The sequence below is a fragment of the Penicillium bovifimosum genome (genome assembly GCF_028826915.1).
Source record: "Penicillium bovifimosum strain IBT 22155 chromosome Unknown utg000002l_segment0_segment0, whole genome shotgun sequence".
NCBI lineage: Eukaryota > Fungi > Ascomycota > Eurotiomycetes > Eurotiales > Aspergillaceae > Penicillium > Penicillium bovifimosum.
The window spans coordinates 3,182,928-3,201,758 of record NW_026622711.1 but is presented as its reverse complement, the minus strand read 5'-3'; the positions used below and the strand labels follow the sequence as shown (position 1 = coordinate 3,201,758).

Below are 18,831 nucleotides of genomic sequence, written 5' to 3'. Positions count from 1 at the left end.
TTTAGACTCGCAGACATCGTGATGTTCTTTCGGTCACTTGTCACGCAGGAACAGCAGCTGCCCTCGCGAGGGTGATCGGCTCATGCGGGTTTCTGCATTCCTAAAGCCCACGCGTCCTCCGTGACTGATTGAGGTCTGGAAATGACTTGGGTCCCCTGAAACAAAGCATAAGTGACTGTAACCACGTGAGATATATTGCTGGTTGTCGAGCGAAGAGTGAGCATGACCGACGGGCGCGACTGCGTACATCCTGGTCTCCTTGTGACTTGCGATGTAACAGCACGCCCGGTCCGCACTGATAGCAGGGCTCTTAAGGGCCATTCATTTTATTGGAGTGCTGCAGATCAATCCTTCTGTTTCAAGTTTCGATGGTGCTCTCACCATCCGTAGAAGTGACTGGGCGAGCTTTTTTTGATGTTGGCCCCTGGCCAACTGCAAATGTAATTTGAAGTACGAAGAACACAAAGACGTACGACTCTCGATGTGTCCGCCGTCGCCTAGACCATTCAAGACGAAGATAGAAGAAAACCGAAGGAAGACATACTGACATAGACATCAAATAACTACAGCATAAAGTTATGAACATTGTTGTGTTTGTAGATGTCGTACCTGACCGCCACCTGTGGCTGGTGCCCCTAAAACGGCCCCGACCCAGACAAATGGAGCTCTGCTCGTTCTCCACTGTTCATACCCCTCGAGCTCGGCACTCCACGCTTCCAATTACGTATATTTGGCTTCCTCCGCATATCTCTCCTATTCTTGAATTCTTGGACAGCTACCCCAAAATCTCATAATACCCGGCCTACCCACGCCGTCGCTGACTCGGCCTTGATTCCACCCAAGCTACACCTCGGAAGCAATGGTCATTCGGAGATCTCGCTCATGAGCTCGATGGCTGAGGGCAATGAGGGTCGGTCGCGCGAGGACGAGCTTGATCTAGGGCAAGAAAACGATCCCCAACAACCCGACGATGGTGCCCTCGACCAAACATCAGCTTCCCCGCAGGCATCAGCGGAAGAAGAATTGGACACGATAGTGGAATCGGAGGACAACGATTCAGAGAAGACAGCGGATCCAAAGGATTTCCGCTTTCCAGAAACACCTCCGCCGCGACATGCGGAGTGGAATGGGAGCGAGTGTCTGGATGGAACAGGGTCCAACCCCGATGATTCCCCGTCATTACATGTCAGTAGTATAACAGGCGCGCAGGCTGAATAACTCTCTGATTTATCACAGGGCTCTATTCCATCTTCCCTAAGCAGCAGTGCCCTCGCACTCCGAGGCTCTCCGCGAGTCAGCCCAAGCCCGGCCCGTCGCCCGTTTGACTTGCGATTCCAGTCCCGGTTATCTTCGTCGCCGCAAAGCGTCCCGAGAACCGGCTCACCATTTCTAGCGCATCTTCACTCCCGACAGTCTTCGATCACTAGCCATGCGTCCCCGACGCCCGAAACGGAAGCTGAACCGCAACAGGGACCTTGGGATGTCGTGCGATGGACAAAGTTGCGGAAGATCACTGGGCAGGCATTTTCAGAAATTGGGAAGCGCAACTTCGGGCGACCAACCTGTCTCGCGGTGTCCACATCTATTGTGATAGGTACATCCAAGGGCATAATACTCGTGTTCGACTATCAGCAAAGCCTGAAGGCCATCGTCGGGACTGGTACACCAGGTGAGTCAAAATCAGTCTACAATCTGGGAATTATTATGCTTACAATACCCTAGCGGTCGAATGCGGCGCTGTTACCTCTCTCGCAATTTCTGCAGATCATTCAACCATTGCAGGGGGCCATGAATCGGGCGACATATTTACCTGGGAGATCACGCGCTCAGCAAAGCCTTTCCTCCATATACCACCAACCCCAGCCAACCTTGTCGACACTCGAACCTCCGATGGCCACCTTTCAGGGTCTTCTGTCATCCATATCGGGTTTCTTGGCACCAGGCGGACCGCATTGGTTTCCGCCGACACACGGGGCATGTCATTTTCGCACCTGGCTACGAGGGGCATGGGCGCAATGGGACGAACGGTCAAGACAACTCGGATACTGGGTCGATATCCCTCAACATCGATAGAGACCAAGGCGCGGAGACCTAGCTCGGTCCTTGCCTTTTCTCCTCTGCCACTGGGCAATGTGGAGCAATCGACTGATTCTCTGGGTCTTGTCGCTATGCTGACGCCATATCTTTTGGTCATTGTGTCCACGACACCGGTGGCGCAAACCCAGCACAAAGCACCGCGACCTAAAGAAGTTCCTGCTCATAGTGCCATGACTGGCGCCTTGGCGTGGTTCCCAGCTATTCGTTTGAAGGGCAAAGATACCCAAACCTCGAATACAAAGCTTGTCTACTGTTGGTCAAACGTTCTGACCGTGCTCGAAGTCACAGAGGTCAATACAGATGAACCTGCAGACAAAGATAAGCCTCCCAGCCTTGATTTCAGAGCACGTAGCAGATGGAGGGCCGATGAAGCCATTGTGGCCGTGCAGTGGCTCAGTCGCTCGGTACTCGCGGTGTTTACAATCACGCAACGACTTTTGATCATCGAGGATTACTCCATGCATGTGACCGATTCAATAGACCTCGCCAACAGACACATATACCACGTCGATCTCTTCTCGTCACAGCTTCATTCGCTAGTTGAACAACTTGACGAAGAGGACGAATCGATGCACGGAGTAGTAGCCGATGCATTTCACATGAGTTTTCGATCTTATAAAGGCCGTTTGTTCTTGCTGGGTTATAATGAAGCCTTGGTAGGCAATCTGTCGAACTGGGCTGATCGACTACTCGCACTTATGGAGGCAGGTGACTTCATTGGCGCCATTCGACTAGCGACTTCATATTATACGGGAGAGTCAGAGAAGTTGACGGTTGGGCTTCCCGAAGAGGATAGTTTAAGACAACCTATTGTGCAAGAGAAGCTTCTGGAAATGATCTCTGCATCCCTCAAGTACGCATTTGGTCGGAATGCCGAAGCCAGCAGTGACCGACTTGAGACTCAGCAGCTGGAAGAGCTTGCAGATGTGTCCATTGCGGCCTGTATTTTCATGGCAGACGAAGAGTTTCTCTGGGAGGAAGTCTTCAACTGGTATGAAGAACACGATTCAGCGGGCATCTTCCTGGATGCCCTTGAACCTCGCATCGTCGATGGAACTCTGCGATCGCTGCCTCCAACCGCGGTCAAGGCCTTAATCAATCATTTCATTGGAACCCACTCAGCTGGTCACTTGGAAGAGATCATCTGCCTTCTCGATACTACCACAATGGATATCGATCAGGTTACAACGCTCTGCAAACAGCACAATCTATACGATGCTTTCATCTATGTATGGAACCAATGTTTGATGGACTATGTCGGACCGCTGGAAGAGCTACTACGTCTCATTCCCTCTAACTCGGCGCCCTTGGTCAACGGTGACTATGCGAATGAAATGAGACGGCAAAACAATGCTATGAAGATGTTCCCTTACTTGTCTTTCATCTTGACGGGCCGCGTCTATCCTATCGGAGACGATATGGATGAGGCCGTTGCCTCACGAGCCAAGACTGACTTGTATCAATTCATTTTCTCGGGAAGCGGGTCCGAAACCGCGCCTGGGAATACGGAAGGGGCAGACTCCTTCTCTCAGCTTCGAGCTATGCTCAAATTTGATTCTTCCAGCTTCATGAGCATGCTGAACGAGGCCTTCGAGGACAGTTTTCTGAACGAGCCCGAAAACGACGCTGTTGCCGCTTCGGGCGTATCAATCAATCGACAGTACCTCATCAGCATCTTGCTCCAGGTCATGGCCAGCTCTTTCTTCACGCCTTTTGAAACCATCTACCTTGATATGTTTGTTGCGCGCAACCTTCCAAAATACCCTCAGTATATTCTCCTTTCTGGCACAACCCTCCATCAGGTTCTGGTGCGCGTATGTCAATACCCCGAGCAGGATATGGCAGACGATTGCGAATTGAGCGCGGAGTATCTGCTGTCTTTCTATCACCCACCGGACATCCAAAGCATGATTCCTTTGTTCAAAGAGGCGCGCTTTTTCCGGATTCTCAAGTCGGTCCACCGTTCAGAGAAGCAATATCCGTTGTTGGTTATGACCTATCTGGAGGACCCGAATGACCGCGACGGTATCTTCACCTGCCTGCACGATTGTCTTCGATCAGGTTCCGGGCTGAGCAAGAAACAGAGACGAGATGTGGTAGATGTGATTAAGGAGCATGCCAAGGATATTGCTGCCATTGACGTGACGCAGGCTGCACAGACAATGCAGGACTTGGCCCCTGAAACTCACTCTACATTCTTGCGGGTTTTGGAAGTTGATCCTCGAAGACTATATGAGTACCTACTGATCCTTGTTGAACCGCATGCGCAAACTGCGGAAACCCGACCTCCGCCGAGTGCTGAAAACTGGATGATTGAGCGCTACGTGCAGCTTCTGTGTAAATACAACCCCACTCATGTCGCAGAATTTGTCGATGGATTACGAGTCGGCGATATCCACCTGGAAGAGTTGCTCCCGTTCATCGAGGAAAGCGGAGCGATCGATGCTGCGGTCATCCTTCTCGCCCGACAGGGCCAAGTTCGCGAGGCCCTGGACCGACTTGTTGCACACTTACGTACCCTCGAGGCCGGCCTGGTGGGCATCCTCCAAAGCGTACGCGACAGTCCCGATTCCGCCAGTACCGCCGAAGCGATCGATGATTTGATCGAGTCTCTCAATAAGTATGCCGGCGTCGGAACCTGGCTCTGTCAGGGTCAAAGCAAAACGGCCAAGCAATCGCACACAGGAAGCGCAAATGGCAAACGCCATGCGCCAACCCTCGATCAGCCTCTAGCCTTTGATGAAACCCTCTGGCTCGACCACATCGAAGCCGTCGTGCGCATCGCAAGCGATGTCTTCGCCTTCATTCAAGGAAACGATACCCCATCAGCCACCTCTCAGCAACCCACAGCCTCCCTCGGCGGCGAAAGCGACCGCCTCACTGCAGCCTTCCGCGCCCTTGTCCAGCAAGTCTTCACAGCCCTGCTAGCAAGCACCGTCAAAGGCAGCCGAACCACAACCGAACGGAACGACATGTCCTTCCTACGCATCCTGCGCGCGTTTCTCACCCGCGCCGCAACCTGGTCCCCCTCCCTCCTGGAACTTCGCGCCGTTCTCGCATCCATCTTCTCCACCTACTCCTACGAGAAATCCCTTCTAAGTCTGGCAAACGGCATGCTCGACCGTGACCTCTTCGTCCACGTGGACGAAGTCTCCCGCCTCCGCCAGCAGGGCTGGCGACCCCGCGGCCACGTCTGCGAGCTCTGTCACAACCGCATCTGGGGCCCTGCAGTCGGCGATGCGCATTGGACGGCGTGGGAAAAGCGACGTGCAGACGCCCACGCGCATCGCATCGCCCGTCGCATCGAAGATAGCTATAATCCCTCCGAGCGGGGGAAGGGTAAAGCCGCTGATATCGGAGTCGGTCACCATGGTGTAAGTGTCGTGTCTGGTGAGAACGTCGACCATGGTCACGAGCATGACCATGATCATAACTCCGATGCTGGGGTTGCCGCTGGATCTGGACCTGGGACTCCAGCGCTTCCGGAGCAGATTGTTGTCTTTGCTTGTCGACATCTTTATCACCGACGTTGCGTGCTGGGCGCTGTCAGTGCGGGCGCCCGACCTGCTGCATCCGCGTTTCGGCGCGACCATTTGCCCGACTGGTCGGGGGCCGAGCTATTTTGTCCGATTTGTATATAGCCTACCGCAGCAGTGGTGATCATTTTCCTTGTGTCTGGGGGTAATTCCTTTTGTTACTTCGTTTCTTATCTCTTTGCTTTTTTCTTCGCACTCTCTCGGACGCTGTTCGGGGATATCTTAGATGAGATATGATTGTCTTGCATATAGCCATTTCTCTTTTCTGGATTTTCTGCTTTATTATGAATACTGTAAGATGATTTCCACCATTCTTCTGTGGGAACATACGCACAGATTTATGTACGTAGCATGCATGGACAGCATGCATAAGGCAGTGTAGTGTCTTATATGATAGCAGATATCTGCTCTCTTTCCATTTGCTTCAGCTGCTCAGTCCAGTCTCCAAGAGACATTCTTGGCATAACCTGTACTCCGGTAGTGTGGTCAATTGGTGATTCCTGCCCCTCCGGGTTATCATTCGGCCTCGTGGAGGGTTCACGCCGTCACGGACACATCACAGGCTCACAGCAGAGATGGTACTGCGTTTGCAGCCACTGTGGTTAGGTTTGTATGTCCGGGTAGATGCCGATGAGATGTACTGACTACTGCGTATTAGGTATGATGGGTAGGTGTTGAGATGATCCGATTTCCAATGCCGAACATCAGTTTTGAGTAGGTCCATGGAGGATTTCCATGGGAACTGCCAACTGGTGACTTGGTGTCACAGATGTGTAGATCTACATAAGAACATGTATACCACCAGGGACCTTGTAGTTACAGGGTACTTGTGCCGAAGTACCTGACGGTCTATGCTGACCACACTGTCCGCGCTATCCATACTATCCAAGCCTGGTGATCACCCATACATGGACACAATAGGGTCAACTCGACCGAGGTAGAGAACCTAAGATGGTGAAACTTTGCCACCTGCTTCAACTTCAGTAGTTTGTCAGATCTTGAATCCAGACACCGTTTCAACGCCGTTTCAACTGCCGAGATATCGCCTGGCTCTACTCCGTACTGTTTAGAGAATAAAATAAAAAAGGGTCTTCGCAAGGAAGAATCAGCCGCAACCTATCATCTGTCGATCTCCCCTTCGCCACCAAAGGCATTCCGGCGCCACCAACTCTAATTTAGCCTTGGTTCGCGCCTTCTCTTTCTCTTCTCCGCCACTCAGCATTGTCTTGGCATCAGACAGTTGTTGGTTCCGGAGCATTAAGGTTTGCTTCAAAATTCAGCGCTTAAGGCATCCGGAGCCTCAGGGAGGTGGTCCAGACTCCAGACTCCAGAGTTTTATACTTGTTTGGGATAACCTCTATGTTAAGCTACTTCACCTAATACGTGTGTATGACAATGATCAAATAGGTACTGATACGGCCACTTGCTTACTATTTGGCTCACAACTGTCCTCTCTCCCCATCGACATCCCAAATACTGTAGGTATCGAATCTTTGCATCCCATTCTAGACCGGTTCGATCGGCAAGATCTCCCGTGGATTGGTGATTGGTTGGTTCTTGGCTCCACAGATCCAGGGTTCGGAGATGTCAGGCTCATGGTTCTGGGGGATTCACTTTGTGTTTCAACTCTTCCCTTCCTTTCCCCTGTTGAACCCGTTTCGCATCACACATGGCTCAGTATCTTCATTGGATCTGGTCTGGTGGGGATTTCACCATGTGCTGCGTGCCATTCTTTCTTTTTTTTTCTTGTCCTTCCTGGGAGAAGGATCTTAAGTATAAAACAGCTGCCCCCGCCTCATGTTTCGTTTGACTCCATTTCGATCTATCAGTCCTTCCTTTGTCCATTGTCTTTCGCTTCTATTGTCTGATTTTTATACCTTCTTTTCATAACTATTCATTCCTTACTATTGTTGCATTTACTCCTGTCAAGGATCTGTTATATACTCTTCGGGCTCTCCAAGTCTTCGATAGACGTCCTCCTTCACTTCTTCGTCCTTTACTTTCGACTATTTTGCGTCTGCAGAAACAATCCAGCAATTAGGTGCAATGCATGTTCTTTCGACCCTCCTGCCTTTGGGCTTTATGGCTCAGCTCACTTCGGCGGCCTATTCCCTGAAAGATGACTACGGTACTTCAGACTCGTTCTTCGACAACTTCAACTTCTTCACTGTATGTAAATCGACATTTGTCCTAACCTTCCCTCTCATCTCATTCATAAACTAATCTCACAAAGGACCACGATCCGACCAATGGGTACGTAAACTACGTGGACCGCGACACCGCCACCAAAAACGGCCTCATCAACACCCACGGAAACGGCGTCTACATCGGCGTCGACAACACCACCGTCTCCAGCGATCCTGGTCGCGCAAGTGTCCGACTAGAGAGCACAAAAACCTACAAGTACGGTCTCATCATTCTGGACCTATCCCACATGCCCGCTAGCACCTGCGGCAGCTGGCCCGCCTTGTAAGTTCTCCAGCATCATCTCATAATTATAGAAAGAACCCCCCCAAACTAACTATTCTCAGCTGGATGCTCGGCAACAACTGGCCCTCCAACGGCGAAATCGACATAATCGAAGGCCTAAACGACCAAACCTCAAACCAAATGGCCCTACACACCTCCGACGGCTGCTCAATCGACACAACCGGTTTCACCGGCCACCTCGACACAAGCAACTGCTACGTCGATGCAGACGGCCAACCCGCCAACAGCGGCTGCGCAATCCGAAGCGACCACACCGAATCCTACGGCACAGGCTTCAACGACAACGGCGGCGGCGTCTACGCAACAGAATGGACCAGCGACGCTATCAATGTCTGGTTCTGGCCTTCTGATAGTGTGCCTCGCGATATTGGCTCCGACTCACCCAGTCCGGTGGATTGGGGAAATCCTACTGCAAAGTTTGCCGGGGATTGCGATATCGATTCGCATTTTGATGAAATGCGCATTGTCTTTGATATCACTTTCTGTGGTGATTGGGCTGGTGAGGTTTGGGGATCTTCGTCTTGTGCCGAGAAGTCTGGGTCTTGCAATGATTATGTCCAGAATAATCCTTCGGCGTTTACCGAGTCGTATTGGCAGGTGCGTTCGTTGAAGGTTTATGATCGTCCGGAGAATGATGATAACCATGACGATGATCATGACGATGACCATGAGAAGGGCCATGGGCGTGGGTATGGACATGGACACGGTGGTGGCCCTGAGAAGCGGGCGGCTGCGCTGAATCGTCGCCAGCAGCACCGTCATGCTCGTGGTCATGGCGGACATTTCTAGATGGGGTTGCTGTGATGGATGAACTGCTTGCGTTGTGAGCGGGGGCGTATGAGAGGCGTTTCGGTCGTTTCATCCATGTTTCATATGATTCGATTCGACTGTGGCTAGGTTTGCATCTTTTGTTTTTTGTTAGTTTGGGCCTTCAACCTGTGCTAGTCTACGGCTGCGGTCCGCAGGGCATTCGATATGCTTCATGTGCGATGCGTTAGGGCAATACCCAGTTCCATTTCGATAGAGAATGAAAATTGAGCATCATGTCCAAACTGTCATATCCACTTTCTTCTAGTAGATATACTCGTAAGGTGACGGAGATATAGATTACTTTTGGAATATATACATTTGACATTAACATTGAACCCCCGACACCAAACCATGCAACCCTCAAAATCAAAATCATGCAAAACCCAGAACATCACGCTGATCATCCGTAAGCCGACCCCACTCCAAAAGCAACCGGAAGAAATAGATCTCCATATCCTCCTTCCTCAACACCGTCTGCGCCCACTTCCGCCCTTCCTCAGCGATCCACTTCCCCTCCTGATCATGCGCCTTCATGCGCATCTGCGCACCACCCTCATCAGCCGCAGGCACACCAGCAAAGTACGCCAGCGTACTCCACAAACCGTGAAGACGGATATCAACGGGAACGAAGTGCAGCCACGAAGTGACGCGAGAGTCAAACCACTGCCGGAACAAGCCGGTCTTGAGTGGTAAGCTGTGACTGTGCAGGAAAGGCAGGAAGCGGCCGCTGAAGCCTGCGCCGTCGAGATCGAAGAGGAAGCGGTGGGACCAGTGTGCTTGGAAGTCGGTCCAGCCGACGGTGCCCAGCTCGGCGGCTTGTTCGGCGCAGTCGTCGCAGCGGACGATTGGGTCGGCGATGTGCACGGAGGTTTGGAGGTGGAGGTCTGTTGTTGGGGCGTTGCCGTCCATTATTTCGTGGCGGAAGGAGTCGGAGCCGGATTGGAGGAGGACGGAGACTTGGTTATCGGTGTTGTTGTTGATTAGGTGGGCGAAGCGTTGGCGTGGCATGCCTTTCCATTCGCCGAAGCGGCTGACGCCTTCGGAGGTGCTGCCGACCCAATAGAGGGAGTTCTTCTTGAGGCTGTAGTCTGGGTCTGGGTGTTCTTCTGTTGGTTGGTACTTCGCTTTGTCTACGTAGTTCCATGGACTTGGGAAGAGGATATCGTTGAATCCAGTGAGAGCGCTTTGGCTGAATACCGGGACAAGTTCTTGCGACACCTTGAATGAGGCCGGGGAAATCAGGAGTCCATGGAGATAAGCGAGGTCGGGCTGGTGGCAGATTTCGGAGGCGGCGTTGAAACTGAGCGGGAACTGGTCCAGAGAATGCGGCGCCACGCATGAATGACAGATGTCGTGGCGATTCCAGATCCGTTGGGAGCGCGCCTTGGATGTAGGTGGACAGACGGCGCTCACGTATGGGTCGAAGACATCCCTCCATGCTCCATCGGTGAACGCGGTGATGTTGGTTTGGTCGGCTGGTTCGATCGGAGCCCAGGCGTCCCCTCGGTCGATGGGCCAAGCCCTCACTACGCGCTCTTCCGGAATCAGTTCTTGCATCTCGGCCTGGCGACTCAGCATTGAGATCTTCTCCCAGGGTACTGCGACGCGTGGTTCGTCGTTCAGATTGAACACCAAGTCCATGTCCGGGAGATATTTCGCAAAGGGTTCCATCATGTCTGCGGCACCCTGGACCATCCACGCGTGAGTAGGTTTGATGCCTTCTTGCACCCTGGCTGTGCCGTTGCGAACGATAATTCCACCAAGATCATTGAAAGGGTTCGTTGCTAGTTCGTGCGTCATTGCCCGTATGTGCTCTGGAGCCAGAGCTCGGAAGGGAAGTAGATCATGGTATATCTGATCGAAATCGTCGATAATAACTGATGATCGGACAGTGGCATACTGATACCACTGGTCAAAGCCCCTAGACAAGGGTTAGTTGGATTGAAGATCGATCATAGCATTTTCAAACTCACGGTGGCGGATGCTGATTATATCGCCTCCTGTATTCTGAAACAGCATCTTCGAGGGTACTGCTATTAGACGCCTGCGCCAGGTAGCTGTCATGCTGAATGCTGCCATTGTGGATGAGCACATCGATCGGGTGAATGTGAACAAGACGATCCTTGCTCACTGCAAAAATGAGACTGATCCCACATAGCAAGGCAAATAGAACTTGTACGGCAATGTTGGTGTGGTGCAATCTTGGCTCTTCGTTATATACGACTCGTGCGAGAAGGAAAAGGAGAGCACCCGTTAAAGATGCGATTAACGGGATAACAGCGTGGATCAGGTATGTGAATGGGAAGGGCGATTGTGCACCGGCGACATTCGATAGAGAGGAGAAGTATAAGGTCATGAAACCGCCTATGATTGATACTCCGAGGATGTCAAAATGCGGCAACTAGAAAAGTTAGTATCAACGACAGAGATCATGAAGAGACAACAGGAGGAACCAACCATATGCCAGGCTGAGAAAATCAGGAGAAGTACCAACACACATTGGTTGAAAGCACTGCGCGAGTACTCCAGATTCAACACTGATGGACCGGCGGATTCACCATAGCTTCCTGTCATTAGCCTAGATATAATAGTCCAGACCAGGGAAATAACCTAGAGTAGCCTGTCAGAATGCGCATCTCGGGTACTTTTTAAGCCGTTCACTTACCAGGAGACCAAACCCGAGGGATGTTAGGGCTCGTTTTCTCCGCGCATCGTCAAAATGCGCGCCAATCCGGCATAACTCGGTGACACCGATAAGTAAGATGGAGTCCGCAAACAAGTTGAAGAGCTTGTATGATTGCAATCGCGATGCGCCATGTAACACAATAGGGCAGATATAGGTTGAGCGGTTTCCAGCTGAAAATGATGAAGCCAGGAGTCCCCCAATGGACAAAAAGGCTGCTGCAATCAGACCTCGAAACCGGCTCTGCGTAAGATAATGGAAGCTTCGACGGGAAAACGAGTAGACCACCTGGAGTGGCAGCTGATCGAATTGTTTTGTAGGAACATATCTTTCCACTTGGCGTAATCGCTGGTTGCGCCAATAGTCGTAGAGCGAAATAACGAAAGGGATGGCATACTGCCAAAAAGCCGTGTCAGTCGCATGCATTATTAAACAAAATTCAGGGCACTCGGCCACTTACGGCATATCCAGCAGGCGCGCATTCTGTGTTTCGGGTAACTTTGCGGAACGACTCAATTCGCAAGCCACATAAACCCAGCAAGAGGCCAACGTTTACCCACCAAGAGCCGACCTTTAAAGATTGGCATTGTAGCCGAGGGCGACTGTCCGAATCGCCAAGGGGGAAAGAAGAGGTCGAGGCCCTGGAGGGAAGCTCAAACTGCTCCGCGAGAGGGATAACTGGCCGTTTACTTGTGGGCGATAATGGCGATGCCGCGACTGATACGAACCGACTCCATATCAAGGAGGTCAATCCTGTGAGGAAACAGACCAGGATAGACGTGCTGACTGGGCGATCTATACCGGCGCAATCGTCAGATAAAGCCCGAGAGCCGTTGAAGTCTATGATGGCGACTTACCAAAAGCGAAGGTGGTGTTGTAGGAGGTGGTCAGGAATAGCGCGCTTAACAAGAAGATTCTGCGTAAGGAATGCGATCGTGAGCCTAGGCATTTTGACGTGACACAGGTCCATGAGTACTTACCCTACACAGAGCTTAAGCCCGAGGTCGGGAGGTAGCTGGACCATGTTGCGCCAATCGTTCTATGATCGTTTCAGGGTATCCCAGGCCATCGCTGTGATCAAAGACTGAACTGAATTGTTCGAGAACACGGAGCGACAAGACTGGAGAAGGTCCAAGGAAGAATAACCTCCTGTGGATCCTCAGGAGATTGACAGTACTATTCGAAACATGGCAAAAAGCAGGGCAGGGAGGGTCGCGAAGGTCCAAAGATCCACTGCCGACTAATCAGAGGCACCCGGAGTGCTGATCCATTGGCGTTGCGTCAATGGGTGGGTTAATTCACGGGTTGATGTTGGGTGCGCACGTAACCACGGGCTTGCTTGTCTGCCATACGGAGTACTTTCTTCTACAGTAATTGGTATCTATGACCAATGATGGATGGTAGAATATTTCAGCCACTGCTGCCCCCATCTTTGTTAGCGCCTGATAGTCAGTTGTTTTGGTCCTAGGGATGCGTGTTGCAAGGGCTGGCAAGCAAGAAATGCTGGGCCGATCAGCGCCCAGAATCAACCTTGAAAAGTCTTGGTCGACCTCGCGACCCACTTATCGCGGTCATGTCGGATGTGGTGGCTCTTTCCCCCACACATATTGAGATCGTCTATCCAATCTCAAAAGAAGACTCTGTGATGGACTCTTCCATGCGTAGTACCAGATCGCAGCCAAGGGATGGTATGGGCGTCATCTAAGCCAGAAACAGTTGTCTAGCTGTACTGTGTACGTCCAAGTTGGCTATCATGAAATAACGGCGGTCCGAGCGATCCATGGTTAGCGTTCAACAAACTAATTTGACTAGGCTCAAAGCAGCTGGTGTGCCTCCAGATTCGACACGGACTACGTCACTGATAGTCAGGTGATTCGGTAAATGTTCAGGGCGGAACTGGCCGGCAGTAAGTTCAGATACGATCATGTGACTGGTTAGCACCATTATGTAATCAGGACAGGCCCCCTGGGCGGTGAGTGGCCTGAAGGCGGAATTGCACAGCAGTATCATTTTTTTCTAGCCGCGAGGAAGTTTTTTGGTCGCAAGACGAGACCAAGTGTTTTTCCAATCAACACCAGTCCGAATTCGCCATGCCCCGCAAGGCGATCGACTCGCGGATTCCCGCTCTCATTCGCAATGGAGTCCAGGAGAAGAAGCGCAGCTTCTTCGTGGTTGTTGGTGACCATGCCAAGGATGTGATCGTGCACCTTCACTACATTATGTCCAGCGTGGACGTGAAGCAGAACAAGTCTGTCCTATGGGCTTACAAGAAGGACCTGCTCGGCTTTACGAGTCACCGCAAGAAGCGCGAAATGAAGATAAAGAAGGAGGTCAAACGCGGCATCCGCGAACCGAACCAAGAAGACCCATTCGAGCTTTTCATCACCCTCAACCAAATCCGATATGTCTACTACAAGGAAACCGAGAAGATTCTGGGTAACACTTACGGCATGTGTGTGTTGCAGGATTTCGAGGCCATGACCCCCAATCTGCTGGCACGAACTGTCGAGACCGTCGAGGGAGGTGGTATGGTCATTCTGCTGTTGAAGAGCATGACCAGTTTGAAGCAGCTGTACACAATGTCCATGGATATTCACTCGCGATACCGCACGGAGGCCCACGATGATGTGGTTGCTCGTTTCAACGAGCGATTCATTCTGTCCTTGGGAGGCTGTGATTCATGTCTGGTAGTCGACGATGAGTTGAACGTGCTGCCCATCTCCGGCGGCAAGTCCGTGAAGCCACTCCCTGCTCCCGAAACAACCGACGAGTCAGCTTTCGGCACGAAGAAGGAGCTGAAGGAAATCAAGGAGAGCTTGGCCGATTCGAAGCCCGTGGGCCCCCTGCTCAACTTGGCCCGCACCGTGGATCAAGCTAAGGCGCTCCTGACATTCGTTGATGCCATTGCCGAGAAGACTCTGAAGAGCACCGTTGCTCTGACTGCGGGTCGTGGACGAGGAAAGTCTGCCGCTCTCGGTGTCGCCATTGCAGCGGCTGTCGCTCACGGCTACAGCAACATCTTCATCACTTCCCCCAGCCCAGAGAACTTGAAGACGCTGTTCGAGTTCATCTTCAAGGGCTTCGATGCACTTGGATACCTTGACCACGTCGATTACACCATCCTGCAGTCGACCAACCCCGACTTCAACAAGGCCGTTGTTCGTGTGAACATTCACCGCAACCACCGCCAAACCATCCAGTACATTCAGCCCCAGGATGCGCATGTCCTTGGACAGGCAGAGCTTCTCGTCATTGATGAGGCTGCCGCCATTCCCCTACCATTGGTGCGCAAGCTGATGGGACCTTACTTGGTCTTCATGTCCTCCACTATCAATGGCTACGAAGGCACGGGCCGGTCCCTGTCTCTGAAGTTGATTCAGCAGCTGCGGGAACAGTCCCGTGTCGGAGTCAAGACAGACGATACCGATGTCGCGGACCGCAGCACAGGCAAGTCCGCTAAGGGCTCAGACAAGAACCTGACCGGCCGAACCTTGAGAGAGATCACCCTCGCGGAGCCCATTCGTTACGCACCAGGCGATTCCGTTGAGAAATGGTTGAACAAGGTTCTGTGCCTTGACGCAACTCTTCCCAAGTCCCGTATGAACACACAAGGCTGCCCTCACCCCTCGCAGTGTCAATTGCTCCAGGTCAACCGTGATACTCTATTCTCTTTCCACCCTGTTTCCGAGAAGTTCTTGCAACAAATGATGGCGCTCTACGTCGCCAGTCACTACAAGAACACACCCAATGATCTCCAGCTCATGAGTGACGCTCCTGCCCACCAGCTCTATGTTCTTGTACCGCCTATTGACGAGGAGGCCACTAAGTTGCCCGAGCCCCTTTGCGTGATTCAAGTCGCGCTCGAGGGTCGCATCAGTCGTCAGAGTGTCCTTAACAGTCTGAGCCGTGGTCAGCGTGCTGGGGGTGATCTCATCCCTTGGTTGGTCAGCCAGCAGTTCCAGGATGAGAACTTCGCCAGTCTTTCCGGTGCTCGTATTGTCCGCATTGCCACTAACCCCGAATATGTGGGTATGGGATACGGATCTCGGGCTATGGAGCTTTTGGTCGACTTCTTCGAGGGCAAGTTCACGAACCTGGAGGAAGGCCACACCGCAGCGGAAGAGGAGATGGTCCGTGTCACAGACGAAGAGCTCGCCAGCTCTAGCCTTTTGGATGACAACGTCCACGTCCGCGATATCCGTTCCATGCCTCCGCTGTTCGGCAAGCTGAGCGAACGTCGCCCGGATGTCCTCGACTACATCGGTGTCAGCTACGGACTCACCCCCTCCCTTCACAAGTTCTGGAAGCGCGGTTCCTTTGTCCCCGTGTATCTGCGTCAAACCCCCAACGAACTCACTGGCGAGCACTCATGCGTGATGGTTCGCACTCTTTCCACCGGCGAGACCGACGATGCCTGGCTGAGCGCCTACGCGCGCGACTTCCACAAGCGATTCCTCGCACTGCTGTCCTACCAATTCGGCCAGTTCCCGTCTGTCCTCTCCCTCAGCATCTGCGAGTCTGCGAACAACGGCGCCAAAAAGGACCCGAAGTTCACTCCTCGTGTCCTAAGCAAGGCCGACCTCGACGCCGCGTTCTCGCCCTTTGATCTCAAGCGTCTGGACAGCTACGCCAACAACCTCCTTGACTACCACGTCATCCTCGACCTGATCCCCACTCTCTCCGAATACTACTTCTCCAACCGTCTCGAGGGCAAGGTCAGCCTGTCCGGTGTGCAGCAGTCCATTCTCCTCGCCATCGGCCTGCAGCACAAGAACCTCGACGACCTGGAGAAGGAGCTGAACCTCCCCTCCTCCCAGCTCCTCGCCATGTTCCTCAAGATCGTCCGCAAGATCTCTACACACTTCCGCAATCTGATTGAATCTCACATCGAGCAATCCCTGCCGGCCCAAAAGGCCCGTCTCGAGACCTCGGAGGCCCACGATGATGACATCGAAAACAAGCTCCAGCCCCTGCCTATCAGTCTCGAGGATGAGCTCCGCGAGGGAGGCAAGCAGATCGATGAGGAGATGCGCGCCAAGCAGCGCGCCCTGGCTGCATCTAACCCGTAAGTTTCCACCAACGTTGTCTCATATACCGAAACAACAATAACTGATTTGCAGCCCACAGTGACGGACTTGATGGCTCGAAGCCGTCTAAGCGCAAGAAGGTCGAGACTGCTCGCGACATTTACGATAAGGAGATTGACTCGAAGAGACAAAAGGTTATCAAGAAGGGCACTGAGAGCCGCAAAAAGCGCTAGATCATTCGAGGGTCTGGACCGTTGTTTCTTTCTGCATTTTTGTACGGTGTTCGGGTTCTGGGTCTAAAAGACTTGTTAGTATTTGTATGTCCTCTTCAGGGTTCATGTTTGCAGGATATTCATCTCCGTATATATGAATCACATGTGTTTACTATGCCGATTAAATTCATAGAGGTAGATATCATATTCCCTAACTGCTTGAGCCATTGGCTAAGCATATGCGATTCGCTATCAAATTAAAACAAATAATGAAGATCAGAAATCAAAATGACATTGATCTCTCGCAGAACTTCATGGATCACAGTTCATCATGCCCCTCGGCCTTAGTCTCAGCCTCGGGCTCGGCTTCAGGTTCAACCTCAGCGTCCGCCTCAGTCTTGATCTCAGCCTCAGGTTCAGTCGGAGCCTCAGCACTGACAATGAGGCCCTCCGGCAACTTCTCCTTAGCACCCTCGCCCAACCGAATACTATCAACCCAAGACTCAACGGCAGTAGCTCCGAAGTGTGCATCGGCACCGTTATAGCGACGCCACCAACCGCGACGCGCATTCAACGCGATAATCTCAACGACCGGGTCATCAGCCAATCCCAATGCCTCACGTAGGTTCTTGGAGCCAGTGTTGATAGCAGGCACTGCATACAGCGGGAAGAGATGCGTTCCGCGCTGGGCATGCTTGTGTGCGATCTCAGCGAGACTGGCGAGCGCCTCAGTAGCTGGCTCAGATACGGCGTCGGGCTCGCTTGTCTCGGGGAGGATAGCGAGGACACAAGTGCCGGATTTTGGTGCGAGACAGGCTGAATCGAGCTCCTCGGGTGTGGAGAGGGTAGGGATGGGGGCTGCGGGAATGGGGACCTGAACCGGTTTGGCGGAGGGGTCTGTTTCATCCTGGTCCTCGGAGGCGGTAGGCTTAAGGTCCTCAGCATCGTCCACGACGGAGGTAGGCTTGGAAGCGGGCTTGGACTTTTGTTTCGGCTTGGGCTTCGATTGCGAGGCAGACGCGTCTGAGTTGGGCGCGGCTGCTTGGCTCAGGAACTCGGTGATGGGCTTTTTCTTCAGCTCGCCGGTGTAGAGCTTGGGCTCGGCGTCGCCGCTGGGAATGAGGACAAGCGACGGGAATTCGGTGACGGCGTACTTCTTCACCGAGGCAGATTCCTTGTTGCGGACTTGAGCGATGTCAATTGCGCCGAGGAAGTCGATTGCCAGTGCGCGGATCAGCGCACTCGTTGTGCCCTTCTCTGTGAATAGGATGGCCTTGGGGCGATCCTCGTTTTGTCCCAGCCATTTGTCTAGGTCCTTATCGGTTGCGCGCTTCACGTGGTTGGGGATGCGGTCGACGACTGCCTCGACGATGGCTTTGGCGCTGCGTGCGCCTTGGTAGTCCTCGACGTGGGGCTTTCCGGGCTTCTTTGACGGTGTCACGATCTTCAGGGTTGGGAAGCCCTGGACGCCCATTTGGCCGCAGAAGGCTTTGTTTTCGTCATCGTCGCAGTTGATCGCGGCGACTTTCGCGAGGCCGTCGAGGTTTTTCGCGGCTTTTTCGTAGGCCGGTTTCAGGTTCTGGCAGTGGCCGCACCATGGCGCGTAGAATCTAAGTTGAAATGTGAGTGAAGGTCGAAGGGGAGAGGCGAAGAGCTATACAGATAGCGATAGGGCGGGAATAGCTTACTCGACGATCTATGGAGCAGCCAATCGTTAGTCAACGCGCAGGCGCAACCTTGAGAAGACGGTCGACTCACCGAGGTATGATTTGATTTCGCAATGAGCGAGTTGTAGGTCTTGGGGTTCAGCTGAATGACTGGCGAATTCTTAGTGTATAGTCCATCGGCGTTGACAGGCAACGCCGCGAAAAGCGCGACAAGCAGAAGGCTAGTGTTGCGCAACATGATGAATACCAAATTTGCAAGGTAAAGACCTGGTACAAGTTCGAGTTGGATCAAGCCAAAGATGAGTAGAG

At 52.6% G+C, this 18,831-nt stretch overlaps 5 protein-coding genes across 5 annotated transcripts; 3 read left to right on the top strand and 2 right to left on the bottom strand.

Moving 5' to 3' along the window:
- Positions 1–891: 891 nt before the first annotated feature.
- N7515_002396 (CORVET complex membrane-binding subunit VPS8) lies at positions 892–5,738 on the top strand (the record flags this gene model as incomplete). The annotated part of the gene is made up of 3 exons (XM_056663140.1): positions 892–1,185; positions 1,237–1,669; positions 1,723–5,738. The coding sequence occupies 3 exons, from the start codon at positions 892–894 to the stop codon at positions 5,736–5,738; spliced, it is 4,743 nt and encodes a 1,580-aa protein (XP_056525253.1).
- Positions 5,739–7,679: 1,941 nt separating this feature from the next.
- Positions 7,680–8,912, top strand: N7515_002395 (glycoside hydrolase family 16 protein; the record flags this gene model as incomplete). The annotated part of the gene is made up of 3 exons (XM_056663139.1): positions 7,680–7,802; positions 7,867–8,102; positions 8,165–8,912. The coding sequence occupies 3 exons, from the start codon at positions 7,680–7,682 to the stop codon at positions 8,910–8,912; spliced, it is 1,107 nt and encodes a 368-aa protein (XP_056525252.1).
- Positions 8,913–9,305: 393 nt separating this feature from the next.
- N7515_002394 (putative capsular associated protein) lies at positions 9,306–12,640 on the bottom strand (the record flags this gene model as incomplete). Its single annotated transcript, XM_056663138.1, has 7 exons — positions 9,306–10,854; positions 10,907–11,334; positions 11,391–11,543; positions 11,599–12,012; positions 12,077–12,411; positions 12,474–12,532; positions 12,597–12,640. The coding sequence occupies 7 exons, from the start codon at positions 12,638–12,640 to the stop codon at positions 9,306–9,308; spliced, it is 2,982 nt and encodes a 993-aa protein (XP_056525251.1).
- Positions 12,641–13,706: 1,066 nt separating this feature from the next.
- N7515_002393 (ribosome biosynthesis protein KRE33) lies at positions 13,707–16,876 on the top strand (the record flags this gene model as incomplete). Its single annotated transcript, XM_056663137.1, has 2 exons — positions 13,707–16,681; positions 16,744–16,876. 2 exons carry the CDS (start codon positions 13,707–13,709, stop codon positions 16,874–16,876), a joined length of 3,108 nt encoding a protein of 1,035 aa, XP_056525250.1.
- Positions 16,877–17,174: 298 nt separating this feature from the next.
- N7515_002392 (putative disulfide isomerase) lies at positions 17,175–18,760 on the bottom strand (the record flags this gene model as incomplete). Its single annotated transcript, XM_056663136.1, has 2 exons — positions 17,175–18,509; positions 18,614–18,760. 2 exons carry the CDS (start codon positions 18,758–18,760, stop codon positions 17,175–17,177), a joined length of 1,482 nt encoding a protein of 493 aa, XP_056525249.1.
- Between the last annotated feature and the right edge of the window lie 71 nt (positions 18,761–18,831).